At 40.8% G+C, this 22,404-nt stretch overlaps 1 protein-coding gene across 1 annotated transcript; it reads right to left on the reverse strand.

Annotated features, from left to right (window-relative positions):
• Positions 1 to 315: 315 nt before the first annotated feature.
• OBI1 (ORC ubiquitin ligase 1) lies at positions 316 to 21,683 on the reverse strand. Its single transcript, XM_057424035.1, has 6 exons — positions 21,430 to 21,683; positions 16,330 to 16,465; positions 14,200 to 14,291; positions 12,310 to 12,558; positions 9,736 to 9,824; positions 316 to 2,404 (listed from the first exon to the last, which is right to left on the reverse strand). Exons 1-6 carry the CDS (start codon positions 21,499 to 21,501, stop codon positions 901 to 903), a joined length of 2,142 nt encoding a protein of 713 aa, XP_057280018.1. The 5' UTR covers positions 21,502 to 21,683; the 3' UTR covers positions 316 to 900.
• Positions 21,684 to 22,404: the final 721 nt, after the last annotated feature.

Raw genomic sequence — 22,404 nt, forward strand, 5'->3', positions numbered from 1 at the left:
TTTCCAAATTACAAAAAAAAACCAAACAAAAAAAAATTAAAAAGTTTCCCCATTCTTTTTCTCCTAATTCAGTACTTGAGGCAACATCAAGGATTACAGTGCATAACATGTTTTATTCAATTCACATAGAAAAGCATGCAGTATTAATGTAAAATGGTACAGTATTAATGTAAAATGTTCAGTGCACATTAGGTAAACAAGTCATTAGCATACAAACCCATTTTTATGGTCTATACAGGCATACTGAGCACATTTAGAATAACAATGCTTTTTGGGAACTAAATTAAAAATTGTGCTTAACTTCAAAAGATACAAGCAGTGTTCATGAAGAGATGTTTTTTAACTGAAGTGCTGTAACCCTGAAAAGAAAGAGGCTGCTACCTTACACCCCCATAAAACAAAGAGTTTCATTCAGTATAGCACAGTGCTATGAAACAGTCCAAGCAGCAACATTTCATCTGGTAGGTGAGTTTTATGGCAAAAGTGACATTGTTTTATAGCAATTCCATGAATCCATAGGATATATAGCCAGTAGCTGCCTTACACGCACAAGACAATCTTTAGGAATGGGAAATGTAACTTTTAAAATAAATTCTTACAGACATGATTTGACAAGATCACTTGCAACTGTCCTGCTCAAGGGAACCATTAGCTGTGTCCACAACTAGAAGATGATGTAACGTGAAAACTTAAAATCCAAAAACCCACCCCCAAGTGAATAAAATGCCCGGCCAAAGAAAAGAACCTGAACTCGTTCTTGCCTAGGAAAAAGCTTGTAACAGGGAAGGGACTGTTCAGATTTCACATACATTGGATTGCATGGTAGTCATTAAGTTCACCTGTAAATATTAAACATTTGCAGGTTGACGACTTTAAGTCAAGTTTGCTTTCCAAGCAGAATCAGTTTTTGGTGGCTTTTGATGGACTAGCACTGGAAAGGCTGCTTTGAATTTTCCTCTTGGTTGACTGACTGGCATTTTTATTTTTCCTTTCAGCTATAAAGGAAGACACCCAAGGAGGATTAAGCTGATTGTGCAGGTCAGATGGCATCTTTAAAAAGCAGGAACCAAACTTTTGTTCCTCAAACAACCTTTGTGAGTTACTGAATAGCGAACTCTGAGAAAAGTCTCTTTGAAATGAACAGTTTGGAGGTTTGATATCACTAGCCACTGTGTTCTGGCCTGTAAACAGTGGAAAGTGGTCATTCATACCCAGCTCAGATGGGGAGAGCATGGAAAACACAGCAGGTTTCCAGCCAGTTCTGTCAACTGCTGGATCGCTTGTCTCTGGACACTTCATACTCTGTTCCTCATTCATCTCTTCCAGTTTCTTTTCGGACCCATTCAGAAGCTTAGAGCACTCTGTTGACTTTGAAGAATTATCAAGATCAGAGGATTTGAAATTATAGCATGGACTCTTGCTGTTGTCTGACTCCGACATCATTGAGTCCAACTCAGAAATTTTATCGAGGTAGGCAGCATCCATAGATGCCTCGCTAGAGGTTCTTGTGCGATTCATTTCAGAAGAGCAGAGGGTATGCAACCTCTTAGGTAAGCAAGAACTTGTTTTATCGCTGGACTTTGCTGATGTCTCATCTGACTGACCAGCTACTGAATTTTGCTCTGATTCATCAAAATCTAAGTTCTCAGCAAAATTTGCGGGGCAGGTCCCCCAAAACCCTGATTTTCCTGTAGTAAAACAGTTTAGCTTCTTTTCGTTATTACAGCTGCTTGTGCTGTGTTCAGGAGCATCTTTGCTGCAATCATCTGAAGTATCACAAAACTCTTCAAATTTCAGTTTTCTCAGGAACGCTGATGGTTTCCTTGCATTTTCTTTCCCATCAGGAGTGTTCAACTGAAGGCGACTGAGAGACAGAAAAGGAGTGCACGATGGTGGAAGATCATAAAGTTCTTCGTCCTTATATGGGGTACATTCCTCAATTTTATTCCACTGCTCTTCTAAGCAGGCATCCATATTTGTAGTATTTTCGTCCAGGAGAACCCCATGACATCTTGGAAACAGTTCTTTCTTTGAGGCACACTGGGTATCTGAGCCATTTGAACCCTCTTGACTAGAAGAGCTTAAACTAGTTTCACCACTTGTCAGCTGTTCAAGACTGTCAGGACTTTGACTGGTAGTCAAAGCTTTTTTTTCCTCAACTTGGGCTTTCAAACATGTTGCATCTTCACTGCTCTCGGCTCCTTTAGCATCTGTGGAAAGCACTCTCTCACTAACAGTGCTCACTGTCTGTGTTCCTTTGGCTGCATTTTGCAGCTGTAAAAGCTGACACTCAATTTCTTCTATGTATTTATCACTTCTTTCCAGTGCCTTTTTTAGACGGTTCATTTCACGTTCACTTTGTTCTACTCTGGACCGAAGTGCAGCTACTGTAAACCTACCATACCTGCAAGAAATAAAAAAGGAAGAAAATATTAAGATAGAAAAAGACATCCTCATGGTGCTCTGTGAGCTCATTTCAAGAAAGAACAAAGCTATTAAACACTGTGTTAATTCAAAAACAAAAGTCAAAACTTTTCTCTGCTATTTATGAAGAAAAAAAATAATAAAATCATCATATATAATGTAGAGTTGAATACCCGAAAAGCCAAAATTAAACTATTAGTGGTAGTAAGACAATAACAAGCACATTACCCTTCAAGGGGCTGGTTCTATCAATTCAATTCAAATATGCATGAAGAATTATCCCCTAAAACAATGGCAAAGATTTATGATAACATTTGAACAGTGGTCCACATCTTGAAATATTTACATTCAATCATTTTCCTACAGTACAGCCGTGTTTTACAATACATTTCTTACACAATGTCACCTTGTCAAATATAAAATGCCAATACAAAATTCAGAAACTGCAACAGTCCTTTGAGGTGGTTTAAATACTTATGTAGACCACTACAATTATATTCCTGTTAGATATACAGCTTTTCCTCAGCCATCATGTGGATGGTACTTCCACCTGCTCCAGAGCTACTTGTTTTTTGAGCTTTAGAACTGCAACAATCTGATTTCTTGACTCCAATACAAAAAAACCTTGCCACTTGTGGTTTGTGAAACTTGAGAGTTCATGATGCTTCCAGCTTCAGCACATTTTCAACTGCCAAGATATGGACTTGCCTTCCCCCCATCCTTCACCAGCTTTCAAGACTGACCTTCCCCAGAGGGCAGGTGAAGGTTTCAGCTATATGCCCTGCTAATTCTAACCTGTCACTGACAGGTGGGCACCAGGGAATTTCCTGCTCCATCTGAGGCTTTCAATTTACTGAGAGAAAAAACAATTAAAGTTCTGGTATTATTAGGAAGGAGGGAAGGACCTGCAGCCACCCTACAACTCTGACACATAAAGTTTTATATCACAAAGAAAAGAAGTGACAATTCTTTATGTGGGCTTACACTAACCTCCATGTTACAGCATAAGTTTATATTCACTCTTTCAGCACAAACACTGCATGGTATTTCCACTCTGTTTCTTTGTCTGTCTACCGCTCCTTCAGAGTCACAGGGAACTCCCATTCCATTTGCCCCATCCTATTCCCCTCACCTCTTCGCAAAATGCTCTCACTGCAACCCTTAAACCTGTGCTGCAGTGAGGTCTAAAGGTGGTGTATCTGTGGCCTATGACTATGCTGACAAAATGCCGATGAACTATGCAGGCATTTCCAGCAAGGAATCAAACTATATTTTGTTTCTGTATTTTGTTTGCTTCTGTAGGAAGCTGCTCTATGCTGACAATTACAATACAATTAAGGAGGCAGTAAAGGAAAGGAGTAGAGGGTATCACAAGCCCCAAATAAACTGGGCATATGTGACATATTTCACCATTCAAATGCTTCTGCATATTGAAAGGACTTTGGAGATTTTGGTGTAGATGGTTCAGTGGTGGGTAGATTCACACAACAGTCTAAGTCAGTTCTTTCACAGCACTGCTATTAGACCACATAAGCTTCACACAGTTTGGTGTGTGCCACTCACTGCTTTGGAGACATGGAATATCAAGGTACAAATTTTGTATTTAGAAGTGTTCATGTGGTAAGAGTCTTTTTCCCCTAAAAGCAGCTAGCTGGATTGGAACTCTGTCAAGGCAAGGACCCCCCCACCTCTGCACTACCTCCACCCAATTACTTCTGTCTTCATTAAAATGAATACAAACCATTTTTCATTTGCTCACTCTATGGGTAAGTTTTCTTCATTGATTATAGCAGTTTCTCCATTTCTGGTTGCATGCAAGAAGGAAATAGGAGAAAAAGTGCACAGGATTTCTCCCTCTCCCCCATGAATTTAGACAAAAGCAGAATCACAGACAGCTTGCGAATGTAATTATATTTTCAGGGGAAGTGGGTTACAATGGGATAAGCATCCTCATACACAACACATTTTGGCTTATTCCCTCCTTCAGCAAAAGGAACTCAGGTTTTGGTTTGGGTAATCTGTAAGTATTTCTCTAACAGACTTGTTCACACAACCTTACAGGAACAAACCCCACAATGCTTAATAAGGGATATAAAGATGATACAAAAATACAATTTAGCTTAATAACCAAGTGAGAGATGGGGAAAAATACTTATGTAAAATAAGCAAAATTTTCTGGAGCCTGCTCTAACTTTGACATAAAAATTAAACATGTTTACATTTATATGCATACCTGGCAATTCCTTTTTAATGGAAGAATGGTGTAATATGTTTATTTAATGCAAACAGCATTAGTGACAGACTGAGATTTGCTTATGAAGAAGAAGCACTGTATTCTCAAGTGCAACTTTTATAACAAGTGTCCTCAGGTTATAAAAATACAGTATGTTGTTCAAAGCCAAATAGCATTACTAATATGTTAATTGTTGCAGAGGGATATGCTTGGGAATTTTGGTTTACAGAAATGGAGCATATGACATACTGCCTACAAACAGTAACCTCTGTAGTTAAGCACCAGAACAGTAGTGACTTCCTGCTTCTGCACTGAGACTTGCATGCATTTATTTCCCAGATTTTCAAGGACACGGATACTTAAGACAGTCATATACAATGCACATATTTAAACCAATTACTCCAGACCAGAGGATGACATAGGTGTTTTAGTGACTCATCTGGCAGGTCAGCAGAGAGCTTAAAGAGAAGTATTTTGGTTAAAGAAGCCAGAATATTCCCCATCTTCCCAAACCAAACCATTGTTATAAGAGATTTCCTCTTCTTTTCCCCTCAGGTGTTCAGGGAGCTGTGTCACAGCCAAAAAAAGTTATGCTCTGATGGCAGTAATAATAGAATGCAGTACAGTTACATGAAAATAAATTAAAGTTTGACCTCACACTCTAGATAAACTATTTTTCCCCAAAGGATATGTACCACTTCACACGTGATAACAAATTGATACATTCTTAAGGAGAAGTTAAGGTATTCAGTATACAGGTGGTAAAAAGCACTTTTCATATCTTCATGCCTGAATAATGTCTTCTGAGTGTTAGGGGTCTTGTTCTTTAGTTGTATCACTTAAACAATGAGTTTGTATCTCACTGCACTTGTTTCAAGTATATCTTTTCCCCAGAAAACTGAAAGCTTTTCCACAGAAAGTAGTAGTCACTCATAAGCGAATAGAAAGACATTTCAGGTGGGATGTGGTCCTTCAACACAAAACCTAGTGACATTTTAGATAGCCTAAGGACCTTTACATGACTGCTGGCCTCCAGCTATCACTGTAATGGAATTTGGTTCCACTGAAAAAGTGGTTCTGGGTGTAGCCTACTACTGCTTTCCATCCTAAATTGGCAGATTAAGTGGCCTGACAGAAGTGTACAATGGCTTCCTCTTGAAGAAAGTAATAGAAACAATTGCTATAGATAATTTTTTAAGCTTGTAAAAGAACAGATTATTTTCAATATAAGCAAATGCTGGCCAGTAAATCACTTTTATCACACAGTTCAAGGAGTACAAACTAATCTGAAGATGCGTGGCCTTCAGAGAAATCCACCTCCTTCAAATCACACGAGTAAGACTAAGTTTTACTGTTTGCTGGATAACTGCAGAGCAGCAGGATTTGAACAGAATAGCCAAGTCAGGTACATTCTTTGTACAAGCATTTCCTTTCACTTAGAAAACTGGGTGAATTCAGACAAATATGCAAAGCTTCTCAAAGCTTTTTAATATCTTTCAGTGAAGCTGCACTGGTCTTCCACATAAGAAAGCCAGATTATATACATACAAGATTGGTGAATAGTCTAGAACAGAAAGGATTACTTCAGAATTACTAAGAAAAAACCCCACCAAAACAAATCAAACCACCAGAAAACCCACAAAACCAAGAACTGTGACCTGAATGTTCTTACCCACCCACCTAAGATTTAGCTGTGTCTCAAATGGGTGATTCCTCAGGATTTAATGTTATGACTCAAGAAACTAAAGCTGTCTTGAAGGCTACTATACAGCATTTTCTACTATTCACTTTTAAGGCCACACTGCAGCCAGTCTTTGAAAATGGTCAGTCCTCTGGGACAGCAAGCTTGTGAGGAGGTGAGAAAGTAGCCCAGGTTTCTATCAAGGAAGAGAGCAGCATTCTTATGCCCTGCACCCAGGACAGTGGTTACCAGAAGTCTATTTTCAGACTCACTGAAATGCAGACTGAAGCAAATAGTCTGGCATGAATGGAAATATTCTAGTTAGATAAAAATTGAATATTGTACAGAATGACCTGAAATGTCAGCAGCCTTAGATTTCAGTGTGCAGGCACCTGACATCACAAAGATAAATGGTAAATCTGAAGAAGGGAAAAAAAAAACAAACCCCCCAAACAACAACAACAAAACCACTCATAAAACCAGAGAAAAGAGATAATACAACTATTTTCTGCATGTTACAGATAGCTTTTCATACTGGGATTTTAACTGGCAGAAGAAATTAAATATTTAGGGAAATGACTCCTAGGAAGCCTAGAAGTCTGGTTCAAGCTAATTTGAATCTAACCATTCATAAAATACACTATACCCTGGAGTAGATGGTCATGCTAGTTATTTTCCTTCAGGTAAAAAGCAAATATCCCTTTGCCAAAAATGCTTTTAGATCCATGCTTTTAGATCCATTGTGCCTTGCCAATAGACCTAAGAGTTTTCTATTTTAAGTAGAGCTGGAAGTAACAGGGCTATATCATCCTCTAAAACTTAAGTTTTAGAAGTTTTCCTGTTCAGCATCAGAAAAACGGAACTCACTAAAATTTCTCAGGAGAAAAGGCAAAGAACAACCACTAACCTCCAAACAGTCTATTTTCTGGAGAAATGGGAGACTAATGCAGGTCATTGGTAAGAATTAGAGCAAGAAACTTACCCCTATTTTCTTTTCAGACCTATGTCCCAACTATACAATGGTATGGTATTCTTGAAAATGTTTTAGAAAGAAGAGGAAAAAAAATAAACCTAATCAATCAGCATCACCAATTAAAAAAATGTGTAAAAATCCCTGACATGGCTGCAATGTCAATTTTATTGACATACATGCCATTTTTCAGCAGGTTTTAATGGATATGAACAAAGAAAATAACTCAAGACTATGATAAAAGGAAAATTTTTTATTGACCACTGCAGAAGGGCAATTAAATTTTTTCCTATGAGGTCAGAAGTAGAGTCTGTGTTACAAAGGGATCATTCACCTGCTATCAGCATTTCCTCTGCTGTAAAGCAAAGCCTACTAAAATAATTTAGGTTGTGATACTTAGCTTCAGTGTCATTATGCGCAAAATGAACTATATTTGGGGTAAGAGAACTGAATACTAACAAAACATCTCTAAAATAATCTGATGCAAGTTTTAGTTACCCACCCAGTTAAGCATGAATCTATACCTAAAAATCTGAAGCTGAGAAATATATGACAAATGAAACAATGAGAGTGATAATAAATTACAAAGATCCAATTCAATAACTATTTAAAACTGCACTAGAGAGCAATTCAGAAACTCTTCCCCAAAATTACCTTCTGAGCAATTCTGAATAAAGTACACTGAAACAACTGTACTGGTAAATCAGTGTACCTGCACAGAAAAGCTTAATTATAGTGATACTGTCACATTCTGATGTTTATGCCTTCAATTTTGGTTTCATAAGCAAGGTAAGAAAACATTTACTGCAACCCCTGTTCAGCGTATGAAGCCTAGTTGAAAGACCTTTTAGGTATTATGAAAGTTTGCCATCAGAATTGGAAGAACATTTAAAAAATGTCTCAATATTACGTCTGGTCTAGATACTGGCCAGACTAATGACTACAAGGATGAAAGCTAATTTATAAAATCTGCTAATAACACTGAGACGGCAGAGACTTCCTACCACCTGATGGATGTGACTGGAATTCAGAAGAACTTTTTTAAGTTTGACTTGTGCATCAAAACTGTCCAATTTCGAACATTTCCTATATCTGTGCTTCTAAAGAATGAAGTGGCTGGTTAGTGTTTTAGGCCACACTGGCAAAAGACAGTAAAATAATCAGCTTGCAACAAAGACTAGCTCTTCACATCCCCTCCCCTCTGATATCTAATTTTTCTGAACAACAGGATAGTAAATCTAGAAGAAACAAAATTCCCTCCACCAGGGAGTTTACCTGACATCAGTAAAGTAATAATCAAGTTAGATTACCTGGTCTCTTCTTTTCTATGATGTATTTAGTTACGTCTATTTACTTTTCAAGTTTGCCATCGCTGCCAACTCACTCTTGAATCTTATGGAAAAAGACATTCCATGCCATTAACGCTCTCTCCATTGCCAAGACCTTAAACAGGACTCTATCTCCCTTATTAGAGTACTTCAGGGCTGAATATACTTTTATGCCTTCAACAGCACAGCACAAGGATCATGCATCTTCTTCCCTGTGGTCTCAAATGACAGGCAGTATGGCAAGCAAGCTTTCTATAAGGATGAATTTCATCTTCCAGAAAGTCAGTTGTGAACTAGAACAAAATCCAGAGACCTCTCTTCTGACATTACACAGGTGCCCCCAACCCTCTTCCTCAAAAGCCCCATATAAACCTTTGGCCAATGCTGCTCTTAGCTTTCTAAGTTCTAAACCAATGAGAGAAAAAAAACATAGAAAACCAAAGAAAGAAAGAAACACGACTTAAAAACATGAACACGTTGCTTCTCTTCCAAAGCACAGCAAAGTCTTTGCTTTTTGAGGTTGTTGTCACGGATATTTTAACTGTTTAAGAGTATTAAACACAGGTCTCCATTCTGAGAATGATTGTCTCATGCTGCAGAAGCTTGATTCTACATATCCTGCCCAGACACAAAGCTACCAGGGAATTTCCTTGAACAGGGACCTTAAGTCCCTATAACAAACCCTGAAGGCAGCAAAAGAAAGAACAAACCAAAACCAAAACCAAACAACCAGAACATCTGCAGTTAGTAACAGACCTACTTTGACCTTATACTACACTTAGAAATAACTAAAACCAAGTTAACTATAGAATTCAACTAATGAATCCAGTCCTTCAATATTGGCCAGATAATGCAAGAAATAACACTTGTAGTCATGTCACGCTCCTTCACTGCAGACTTGATGCTACTCTGTAAGTTGCATTTGTCACCCATGTGGTGCTATTCTGTAAGTTACATTTGTCACCCAAGTCTATGAGGGTAAAAATTCCAAAATCCACATATGTAACACCATGTACACCACCACAGATTTAGGTTAAAGCTCTACAACAGTTAAACAGTCTATAAATAAAATACGGTAGCTTTTAAAATATTCACATACTTTTGGGGTGATCTATTATCAACTTCAGCTTTCAGTCTCAAATTCTCTCTTAAAAGGCTATTGTTTTCCATGCTCAGTTTCTTATTTGCCTAAGGAAAAGAAAAGGAAAGAAAATAAGTACAGAGTAAACCAGAAATTACTTCTAATATTTATAGGACAAGCTGTTTCTCCTTTTTAAAGAGACAGAACTAGAAATGTGAAGGCAGGAAACAGCCTTCAGACAGGGACACCACTTAAAAACCATCATGGGAAATGGCTTGCAAAACTGAATAGTGAACAATCATTTTTTATTTATATTCCCAAAATACATCACAAGTGTCCTACCTAGGGAAATAAACACAGCTATGTTAGTTAGCACAGAAAGTCATTAAGGAGAGGTACTAATGGCAATTCCATGTTGTTTTTTCCATGTGACTAAATACGTTAAGTACATTAACATTACAATGTGCAGGTATCAGCAAAACTAATGTTGAACAGCTTCCCCCACTCCAAATTAGAGTAAGATTACTTTGTGTTTTTTGACTTGTTTTTAAAGCATAGTTATCCTGTGGATGTAAATCCATTATGACAAGCTATTTGCAGTCCTTCTTTACTTTCTTCCAGGATGTTGTGATTAAGACTCCTGATACACAACCCTTCTTACTCCTTGAATTGAGGTCAATTCCTTCTTCTCAGTTCAGCAGACACCCTTAACAAGACACTTCATATAAAAACAAGTTTTCTTGCCTCTGTGTTTCAGAACAATCAGTGTCACTACCCTAACAAGTAGAAAATACTCTGCAATTCATAGTCGGCTCAATCTCTATATGCTGAAAACAGAATCACCAGTCCAGGACTTGTAATTCACCGCCTCAATTAGATGCCGCTTCCACTGCATAATGAAAGTATGATCTAGAATTAGCTACGAAGAAGGAACCATGCAACTGGGCTCAGGAGTGAAATGTACTTTTTCAGAAGGATCAAACAGTGCAAGAAGAGAGGGAGAAAACCTTAAATGCTTATACAGACCACCCCATCAACCTCTCCAGGTGAGGTGAAGAGAGCAGGGAGGGTAAAGAGAATAGAGCAGTAAAACCAAACCAAAACCAAAACACCACCACCCTCAACACAATATTCCTAGGGGCAGAAAGAGGAAATAGAGAGTTCTTATAAAGAAGGAATGGGAAGGGTGAGCCCAGGACTTGGGTGTCTGGGTGACATGTCAACTATTTGGTATTTAAAAAATAAAAGCACAAACTGTCCTGTAAACAATGACTAAGAATCCAAGATACCTAAGTACCAAAAGAGCATGAAACCATTTGAGAGCATGGACAACACCTTTCTCTTTTTCCAGAGACACAGTTTCCCCAGCCACACAATCTAATAGAAAATTGCACAACTTGCACAGAGTTGGTGGGTAGGGCATCCTCCACCTGGCACATGGCAAGGTAGAACTGAGCATCTAGATCAACAAGTTCATGTAACTGCATTATTTATGAGTGTACTTTGTCTAGTATTTCTACTACTGGGCTCCTATCACCACTTCCCTACTTGTTACAGCTCCACTCAGTAATAATGCCTACTTTGGGAGTCTCTGCTCTGGGATGTTAAATGATAAAGGTGACTGCTATTTCTTGACTCAGCCTGGTTTTAGACCCTGTTTCACTGGGAAGATATGGGTGGTTGAAGCTCCTGGGTCAGGTACTTCAGGGGATAAGGTTTCTGATTCCAGGTTGAGTGTATAGGGGAAAGAGGTCTTGCTGTTGTGACTGAGCAGCTCTTGCTTTTCAAAGAGAGTCCTCCAACACATAGTGCTTCGATTTTGCAGGAGGCAACTCAGGATTTTTAATAGAAGAAATAAAGGCAGCATTCTGAATAAATGCAAGTCCAGTTCCTTCCACCTTGCTTTTCAAATTAGTCTTGAAATGCCACTCTTCTTTAATGTTTGAGGTGATCCTTCTTGTGACTGCAGGTAGATTTAGCAAGATATTTTTGTTTAGACATATTTTTACATGACTATCTCCTCCATCAATCCTTCTGCAGTATCAGGTTTTCTCCTGTATTAAATCCAAGATGTATAAAAAAGCCATAGGCTTCCAGTAAAGGATCTTCTGGTCATAAAATGCTGAAGCTTGTCTATTTTCGGTCAAAGGGTCAAGTTACTCTGCCTCAGCAAATTGCACCAAAAATATTGGCTAGCAGGGAAGGCAATAGTGCAAAATCTACCTCAGTCAACTGTACTGTATTTGGCCACTGAAAGTTGTAAAATAGATATATTATATAGATTATTGCAAGCCTGAAAAATCTGGTCATCAATACTGGTGACAAGTGCTACTATAATCCAATTACCCAGCCACAGAGTGACAGAGGAGTTGAAGAAGAGTCACATACAAGACTCGCTAGAACAAGCAATAACATCTGACACTTGTGAAGGCTTTATGGAAATACTATGATACACCAACAGTCACTGGAATTCAATTTTTAACTCTTTCTTCTGGATCTATAAAGTACCCAAAGGTCATGCTAGTTCCCACTCCCATTTAACTATCATAAAACAGTTATACTACAAGGTAGCTGAAGAAATGTATTTATCACCTCCTTTAGCTTTTCCGTGTTATCCATCACTTTTTCATACATATCATTGGCAGCTTTCAGCTTTTTGCTCCATTCCTCTGGGGTTTCTGGGCCACTGGTCCTTGCTTCATTTGCTGATTGGCTAGTTTCCTCATTTTGGCAAGACAAAGCTGATGCCGTAGGATCCAGAAGAGATTTCAGCTGTGTCTGTAAACTGAGATTTTTACCTCTCAGATCTTCCACTTCTTTTTGCAGGGATTCTATTTCATCCTAAAGGTGTCAGAAATTCACAGGAATTAAAATAATGCGAGAGATTAATTAAATAATACTGGCAAGTTCCCACAGCACTTCAGAAACACGGGTTCTGGCAAGCCCAGATGTATGCCTTCACTTACACATATATCTAAGTATGTTTATATATTGTGCTCTAGGCAGGATTTTAATCAACCTGCACACTCAAGCATAGTGAATGTTTTAGTGAAGGGAATCCCTTGACTACATAAAGGACCCTGAACAAACCAGCAGGCAGACCAAAAGCTTCAAAGCATTCAGCAACATGAATCTATTATTAGGGCACTCTGTGGGAGGATTTCCTGTATTAAGAGTGTTCTTAAGGTTGTCTTCTGCTGACTCATTTGCTGTTATTTGAGAATGTTTCTCATATAATTCTGAAATGTCACATGTTCAGATGCTGAAAGCCTCAAAATTCAAACTGGACAGAACACTGTCCGGAAGAGGCTGCTTCAGCTGTGCTAAAGTAGTAGCATCTTAGGAAAGACTCTCAAAATGCAAAGAACAAAGCTCTTAGCCATATCGTTCTGAAGCCACAGAAAAGCACAAACCTTCAAAAGCCTCTTGTTAAAGGAATAAAAGAAAGAATTTATCCTGAAAACATGTCTTCTACACTGTTCACCAACTTAAATATGTGAGTTGTGCAAGGTCAGGTTACTAAAGGAGGCCATATACAGCATTTACTTAAATCCCAGGCATATTTGCACGAATAACCAGGCTTCCCACCACCATTACCACCAGCAGGAGAACAATAATTTTAAATTTAGGGTTTTTGAAGAGATTTATGTTATCCTATGCCTATCTGAGTTGATTCAACAGAAAGGTAGGAAAACCCCTTTTCCTGATTCCTCCTTTCATAGAGGATGAAAGAAGTTGAGCTATAGGCCATCTCGTCATAAAAGACAGCCCTTACTTCCCCAGTGTTAAGGATATATACAGTATTTGCTTCCTTTCTCCCATTCTCCTCCCCGAGAGAGGTTTCCTTACAAAATATGGGATGTCTTCACATTGCTGCTACTAAGGAAACAACAGATGAGAAAACAAACTAAACATATTCCTTATTAACACCTTTTCACCTTGTTCCTAAGAGAGTATTTTTTCCAGCAGGAAAGTGGAGATAAACTTCCAAGCACTTACTCTCAGAAAAAAAAAAAGCAACAATGATAAAAATTAACCTATTCCAGAAGGTTACAGTAGGCAATATTCTTTAAGAAGGAATTTAGTATCCCTGAGCAACATGGAATTACTTCAGGAAGTGTCTGCATTTGTATCAAAGACAAAACAAAAAGCCCCCAATGCCCAATCTGCATAAAGAAAACCACCCCATACCACCTGGGGGTGGAATTCCCACAAAACTGTATCATTGTCTGTGCCTGGCTATTTACAGCATATAAAGAATAACATCTTGTCTTTAGCAAGACCACTTCAAACACCAGCAAATGCTCCCCCATAACCTTAGCCAGAAACCAGGATTTTAACACAGCAGAGTTTCATGTAATTCCAGTATAAACTTTTACTCAAATTAGAAGCAACAGGACTCAATGCAAAAGGACCAGTTGTATGCAGTAATTTAACAACTGCAGTTCATCTGGAAAGTCACAACACTCCCTATGTCCTTACCTCATATTCTTTGTGGAGCAATTCAAGCCTTGTTTTACGTAGGTGTTTTCTGACTGTCGGGCTAAAGATAGGATCACTTTCACTTGTTCCTCCTAAAGCAGCATAGGATGAAAGAAACACTAGTATTGTTTATTTTTCAGTCAGTTCAATACTAGACATTCACTTTATAGCACTTTTCATATTATCAACTACAAATACAGGTAATATTGGACTAATCATTCTGGTCAATGGCTCAATGTCCAGCTGGAGACCAGTAACAAATGGTGTCCCTCAGTGATCAGTGTTGGGACCAGCCTTGTTCAACATCTTTGCCGCTGACATGGACAATGGGATTGAGCACGCCCTCAGCAAGCTTGCCAGTGACACCAAGCTGTGTGGTTCGGTTGATACCCTGGAGGGAAGGAATGTCATCCAGAGGGACCTTGACACACTTGTGAGGTGGGCTGATGCCAACCTTATGAAATTTAACCATGCCAAGTGCAAGGTCCTACACCTGGGTCAGAGCAATTCCAGGCACAGCTACAGGTTGGGCAGAAAACAGATTCAGAGCAGCCCTGCGGAGGAGGACATGGGGGTGTTGGTCGATGAGAAAATGAACATGAGCCAGCAGTGTGTGCTCCCAGCCCAGAAAGCCAACCGTATCCTGGGCTGCATCCAAAGGAGCGTGACCAGCAGGTCGAAGGAGGTGATCCTGCCCCTCTACTCTGCTCTTGTGAGACCTCACCTGGAGTATTGTGCGCAGTTCTGGTGTCCTCAACATAAAAAGGACATGGAACTGTTGGAACAAGTCCAGAGGAGGGCCACGAGGATGATCAGGGGACTGGAGCACCTCCCGTATGAAGACAGGCTGAGGAAGTTGGGGCTGTTCAGCCTGGAGAAGAGAAGGCTGCGTGGAGACCTCTACCAGCCTTCCAGTATCTGAAGGGGGCCTATAGGGATGCTGGGGATGGACTATTCATTAGGGACTGTAGTGATAGGACAAGGGGTAATGGGTTAAAACTTAAACAGGGGAAGTTTAAATTAGATATAAGGAAGAAGTTCTCTACTGTAAGGGTGGTGAGGCACCGGAATGGGTAGCCAAAGGAAGTTGCGAATGCTCCATCCCTGGCAGTGTTCAAGGCCAGGCTGGACAGAGCCTTAGGTGACATGGTTTAGTGGGAGGTGTCCCTGCCCACAGCAGGGGGGTTGGAACTAATAGTCTTAAGGTCCCTTCCAACCCTAACTATTCTATGATTCTATAATCTATGACCACAAAAGATTTCAAGTCATTTCATTTTCAGAACAGGCTAAATGGGAGTATCTACTAGTGATGTTTGGAAGCCAAAATCCTGCCTCACAGCAGACAACTTTTGAATTTTTTTAACTTTGTATTTTCCTTGACAAAATCCTGTCTTATCAAAGACCATCTATTAAAACAGAGCTAAGAGGGAGGAGTGGGTTGGGGAAATCAAGCATGTATTTAATTAGTACAAGACAGGGTGAGTTTCTAAAGTAAGGCTGTTCATATATATTTTTCTCTCAGAACCAAAGAAAAGAGCTGACATGTCATGCCAAATAAAGATCACAATATTTCCCAGCACTGGGGAAGTTGGGGTCCTCACTCAGGTGTTGCAGCTTTTGTCTTATTTCTGTGCTAAAAGACATCTTCTTAAAAATAAACCACAAGGGAAGAAATGCTGAACAAAACAAACAAAAAAAACCCCCAAAAAAACGTGAAGGGGTGGGGTTGGTGTGGGAGGAAAAAGACCATATACTCAAGATTCTGGATTTAAATATGCTATTGCTCAGCTGAGCACTACCCTCTTAGGTAGACAGGTTGCAAAGCATACGTAGAGTACTTCAAGCATGAGGCGTGACTTTTTTTTTTTACTGTCCAACCAAGATTTAAAAAGCAATTATCAAAGCCATGGGGCACTTGCTGCCTTTGAATAATCTAGATGTTAATATACATGTCATCTTTGGCATTTTTACCTTGTAGCTATTATGTATGCTTTTGGAAAGATTTCAAGTCAGTAGATGCTGGTAAAAAACACACAGAAGAAAAAAATACCCAGATATATTTGGACTCAAAAGAATTTCCTCCGGCAGTAAATACCAGAAAGTTATTTCAAAGCCTAGAGTCATCCTTACCTATAATTTCCTTGCAAGGATTTTCAGGTGTGATGGGAATCCTGCAAGCTGGGCACTGATTATTGTTCTTCAGCCACACTTCAATACAAATAGAACAAAATACATGGCTGTTGACACAGATGACTGGGTGACGTACCTTTTAGTATTAAGGGGGAAAAAATGAAAACAAACAGAAAGACACTATGAATACTTTAAAATTCCTTCAGGTAACAGAATATGAAAATATACTACTCCACCATTCAGTGAAAGTCTGGTCTTGTAGGAAAAAGACACTTGTTTCACAGGGCTAGCTAGCTGTGACCTCCTGACTCACAACACCAAAACTCCCTACTATTGAAGGCACCAAAGGTATAATAATTTTTGCAAAACTAAGGTCTTGATTCCAAGAGCTCATTAATACACAGTATGGCAGGCATCCTCGCTTCCCTCCACAACCTCCAGGAAATGCAGCCAATCACTCTAGTGAAATGCATTTGCCTCCCAGGTTGAAGGAGACCAAAAGACATCCATTAACCAATTTCCAAAAGTGAGGCAAAGAGGGATTGCTCCTGGCAACAACCAGCCCTTTGCCTTGGAAGAGGTGTCACTGAAACAGATAGTGTTACAGATTAGCCTGCACATAATCAGCTTCATGGAAATCAGCCTTAAAGAGGGTAAGGGCCAAAACCACAGAGCAGAAACATGAACCAGCAATCACTAATTCAAGCCTCCTGCTAGATATGCATTGCTACTAAATAAGTCATTACTCGAGAACAGGGCAGCTAACTGAAGGATTAAATATTCCAATCAGACACAGATCCTTTCAAGAAGATTTTCCTCCCCTTCCCTTCCAAAACAGAAGGGTAAACAAACTTTTAGAAAATATTAATGACAATGCATTATTCTCTCTTGTCATTTAACTATAAGCCATGTTTGAAAGTAAGTATGCATACAGGGACTAAATATGATACAGAGATAAAATGACTTTCCTCTCTATCTATGCTTTGCTGCTGCTTCCGTTACAGTTTACTATAACACGCACTCTCAAATCTCCTGGGACTTAACATTAGTATCTATGTTCAGGGTCTTAGAAATAATATTTGGTTTTCCTCCACCCCTAAGAAAAGTGTCTAAGAAATGTGTTTTGAGACACAGAAGTATCAGTATTTAGTACTTTAGATTCTACTGTGTTGCACTTAAAGCCCAAGTTGAAGGGAATCCTTTCAACTTTAAAAGAAGTCCTCATCATATCCAAGATCTTCCTTTTTCATTCTATTAGTAATGCAGTCAAACTAAAGAAGAAAAATAAAATACTGGCATGAAGAAGCAAGCAACTGGAAAGGACAGCCAATAACCACTTGGGAAAACAGATTAGATGTGTCCTGTAGTAATCATACCCATATCATCAGGGTTGCACAAGTTAAAACCCAACCATTTTACCACTGAAATACACATGTATCTGAATCAAGGCCCAGATCTACCAGCCTCTTCTCCAATTTACTATTTATGCCTCTGTCTCATAACACGATTCACAGTGTTTTTAAAACCTCCCATACAACAGTCCTGGGAGCCAAAGGATTTATCTGTACACAAACAGAAACTCAAGTTACTGAAGGTGTGAATAGAGAGAGACTAAGCAATTTCTCCAAGCGCCTGCACAATTTCACCTCTAATTAAGGAGGTGGTTTTTTGTTTGTTTGTGGTTTTTTTTTTTTATTGATGCAAGCATTAGCACACCAACGCTTTGGGAAAGTTTAAGTATTACAATTTCAATTACATATATAAAATCTTGCTATTTACTGCTTTTCTTTGCCAGAAAAGAGTATTCTCTAGCTTTCCCACCAGCAGCTAGAGAAAAAAAAGCCCCAACTTTTTCTCTAGCTAAACTTCTTTCTGACTCAGAGGCAGCCCCAGAATAGTTACATGGATGGTGATGACAAGACACAGAGCAGAATAATGTACAATAATCCAAACAGGAAAAGACATTTCAGGAGCTCAGGTCTTCCCCCTGGGGAGGAAGAGTCCCTCAGTTACCTCAAAACTGACACAGAAGCACACTTCTTGCAAGCAAATGATTACTCCGTATCTCTAGCAAAACAGTTCACATTTATTACTCTCCAGGGTATAGTGCTTCTGATTTATACACCTTTACAAGTTTCATTTCAGGGCTGAGGTTTATACTTTTGTTGTCTTGGGACCCACACAAAGCAAATCGCACAAGAGCAGAAGCTGCTATTGAAGGTCACACAATGGCTGGGGGTACTGCTGCCCTTCACTCAGTCCCTGAGCCACCGACTGTGACAAGCCCCGGGGGTGGAGGATCGGGACATACTCATTACTAAAAAAACATTTCACTTGAATTACAGCACAGTTTGAGTTCCTTTATCAACCACAATGTCTAGAAATACTACGGCTTGAGAAGGCCTGATCAGCTAGCTGGTTCTGAGCTATTTCCTAATTCCCCCTCCTCCACCAGTCAATTCCTACGCAGGTCAAAATCAAATCCTATACACATCTATGCTGCTTTGAAGGCACTTCTGGACCTTCAAGCAGCATTAATGGAGGAGCAGGCGCATGTTCAAGCTGGCACACTAGTATCAGTGAATGCATCCGCAGACATCCTAAGGGGTTTCAACACACACAAAATTGTGTGCTGAAGCCCAAGCAAACTGTCAACATCAAAACCTACAGGAGAGACTTTCAGCCCTCCTAGGACGAGTGAACCTAACAAGCCTGATGCAGGTGGCTTCTGAACTAACTGCTAATTATGAATACAGATATTATAAATACAGACTGTGTTAAAAGAATATTCAGGTAAGAAACACGGAAATTTATCCAGGCAATTAACTCTGATTATAAATGGTTATTTGCACATCTTGGCAATATACTTCACAACACTGCTCACACTAACAAAATGGGCTAATACTCCTCCTCTTCCCCCTCCCCCCCAAGATTTCTGCTTCTTTAAAAACAATGAGTGGTTGTCATTACTGAATCGGTTTCTCTTCAATCTTTTTATTCCCTTACTGTTAAGAACAGTGAATAGTTCCTCTTTTGCAGTCCTTTGCAAATTTTGCAAAGATAGCAAGTACATTCTGACTCTTCATCAGGGACTGCAGCAATAGGACAAGGCAGAATGGGTTTTAAACTTAAACAGGGAAAGTTCATGTTAGATATAAGGAAGAAGTTCTTTACTGTGAGGGGGGTGAGGCACTGGAACAGGCTGCCCAAAGAAGTGGTAAATGCTCCAACCCTGGCAGTGTTCAAGGCCAGGTTGGCTGGAGTCTTGGTAGCACGGTCTAGTGTGAGGTGTCCCTCCCAACCTTTCCAACCCTAAATATTCTATGATTCTATGACTCTAGGGCGGGCCTCCTACTCAAATTGAAGCCTCTGCTACAAACCACATAAATATTAGAACCTGTCAACCCTTCACAACACTTTCTGCTGCCCACTACAAGACAGGACAAAACCAGCAAGATTTTTCCCTTATTCCTCTAACTTTACTCTTGAGAAGACCTTTCTCTGATAAAGTTTTTCAGTGAAGTTCCAAACTAGAGACAAAGGTAAATATTATAAAAATCCCGACAGCCAGAGCTGTCAAATTTGGCGAAATTTAAACAACTTAATCTATCCAAAAAGGAAAGTATTCAAATACTTTATCACAGATATCACCAGCAGATTCACTTACATAATGTTAATATATTACCTTAGCAGAAGATGCCAAGTGAACAGAGCATGGAAATCTCTTCCAGTACAAAGTCAGGAACATCTATTCCTGGCCAGCTCCAGGAGATAAGTGGAAGTGTGAAACAGTGGCTTGAAATAACCCAGTGGCTTTATAGCCAAATATGAGTGAATATCTAATGAATCTACCAAGTGTTTAGACTAGAAAGTTACTAGGATCAGATTCAAACAGCAAATGCATTGTCAGTATGATTTTGCTCACCTCTTTTTCAAGAGTATCCACTCTTGATACAGTAAATTTGTGTTCTCCTCCCTTTTTCATTAAACTGATAAATAGGAGAGATAACAGGACCACTGCCGGAAGTCTTGCTCGGCTTCCACAGAAAAGCCACAAAATGACTAAATATGGTAATTCTTTCTCAGAGTTAAGATAGTTGAGAAAAAGGAGATGTCCAATGACTTACACTACCAGCACTACACATACTTTCTATAGCAAATGTGTCCGTTCTTTTGTTATCTAAAGCAGAGAAGGTGTGGGAGTAAAGGCCACATGAAGTAGAAACTAACTGGACAGTAAATGCCAGAGTACAAACATAAAAGACTATTTCTTCCCTTGTAATCACTGTTGTGGTTTAAGAGGTTTATTTTGTTCTGGAGAGCAAGGAAAAACAAAAGAACAAAAACCCCAAGTACTGGGGAATGAGCAAAGAATTTGAGAAGCAATTAGTGACAGCTATGAAATTACCTCTGGGGCTTTTAGAGACTAACAGACTAATAAGAGCCCTCCACTTCCCAAGGGAGAAGAAAAAGGGGCCGAGAAAGGGTCAGAAAGAGGAAACGGAAAGTTTTTTCTCCAGATTCTTGCAGTTTCGTTCAGTAGTTTTTAAATCCCCTTGGTCACACATCTCTTTGTTCCACTTGTCCTCTGCCACACGACCCCACGCCTAAATACAAACCCACCTAGCATTTTAAGAGATTATCCTGCTGATACCGGAACCGAAAAAACCAAGCCCAAAACCTCCACCCTGGAGCCACGCACCCATATTTCAGCGCGGACGGGACTTCGAGGCCCTCAGCCCTTTCTAACAGCCGCTAGGAGACGGCGGACGCGCTTCCAGCTATCCCAGCGCTGGCAATAAACCTTGCCCGCAGCCAGGAACGGCCCCCCCCCGGGAGGCGGGATTCCCTCCTTCCCGAGGCTGAGACCCTCATCACCCGAGGAGACTCCTCCTTGGAGAAGGGACTCCACATCCCAACTCTTCCCAACACGGAGCCGCAGGCTCTCCAAAGAGATAAACCCAGTGGGGTCAGGGCTGCGCGCCTCACGGAGGAGCTTCCCGAGCAGCCGCCGGCCGTACGCCCCCCCTCCCTTATCCACCACCGGGCCGCCCGGAGGCGGGGGCTGACGGGGAAGGGCAGCAGCAGCTCCGCCGTTACCTTCCCCAGGCAGATGTGGCAGGTGATGGGCAGCGTGAGGGACAGCGTGACACTCGGCCCGTGCTGTGCCATCACGGGGGCCCGTCCCCGCCAGCACGGAAGTACCGCAGGCGGCGGCGGCGGCGGCAGCGGCAGCAACGGCCCCCCGCCAGCCCCGCTACGGCAAGCCGGCGAGGCCAAGCCGCCGCCCGGCACAGGGGAGGCGGTGCGCGCTTTTGCAGCGCTCCCCTGGAGGGCGGGCGGGAGCTGCGCCCCCCTCATGGCTCTGCTGGTGGCCTTGGGGTCCCGCGGAAGTTTTGGCTTCCTCACGGCCTTCCTGAGGGGAAACACGGTGCCCTTGCAGGAGGGGGCTGACGCGAGTTCAGGGGCTCTCGTTTCCTCTTATAAACGTATCCCTTGTTCAGGTTTCGCTGTGCTGAATTAAATAAAGCAGCCGGTTTAGTCCTGTTAATTGTTCTGAGACTTCCTCTGTGCTGTTCCCCATGTCCCTTTTTGTGTTGTACTCCAGAATATGATACAACAAATGGGAACGTGTTCCAGAGAAAACTCCTGCCCCCTTGCCCACTGCCTCGAGTCCCTTAGGCTGCAGCAGCAGGTACCCAGTGGTGGTCTGGTGCCTGGCATTGCCCTTTGGCTCCCATGCTGTCTTCCTGCTGTGCAGGTGCCTCACTTCTGGCCCAAAGTATTATCTACTGGATCAGATGGGATGTTCACAGCCCATGTGGCTGTAGCTTTGAGGGTGACAAGGAAAAGAGGACAGTGATAAGCCCCCAAGCCCTTTGAGTGCCCTGTGGGGGGGCACTTGCCTAATGATGCCTGATGGGAGATCTTGTCCTGATGCATGGAAACTGAGGGGTCAAATCCACAGATGAAAGCGAGTGCCTGGTGCCTGGCTTGCACCAGCAACTCTCCAAATTGTGGAGCCTTGATGCTGCGCTTTACAGGGCTGCCATAGAGCTGCTGGGAAGTGGTGCT

The sequence above is a fragment of the Pezoporus wallicus genome, unplaced genomic scaffold (assembly GCF_028554395.1).
Source record: "Pezoporus wallicus isolate ANWC-B61680 ecotype Strahan unplaced genomic scaffold, APGP_CSIRO_Pwel_v1 contig_16, whole genome shotgun sequence".
NCBI classification, from domain to species: domain Eukaryota; kingdom Metazoa; phylum Chordata; class Aves; order Psittaciformes; family Psittacidae; genus Pezoporus; species Pezoporus wallicus.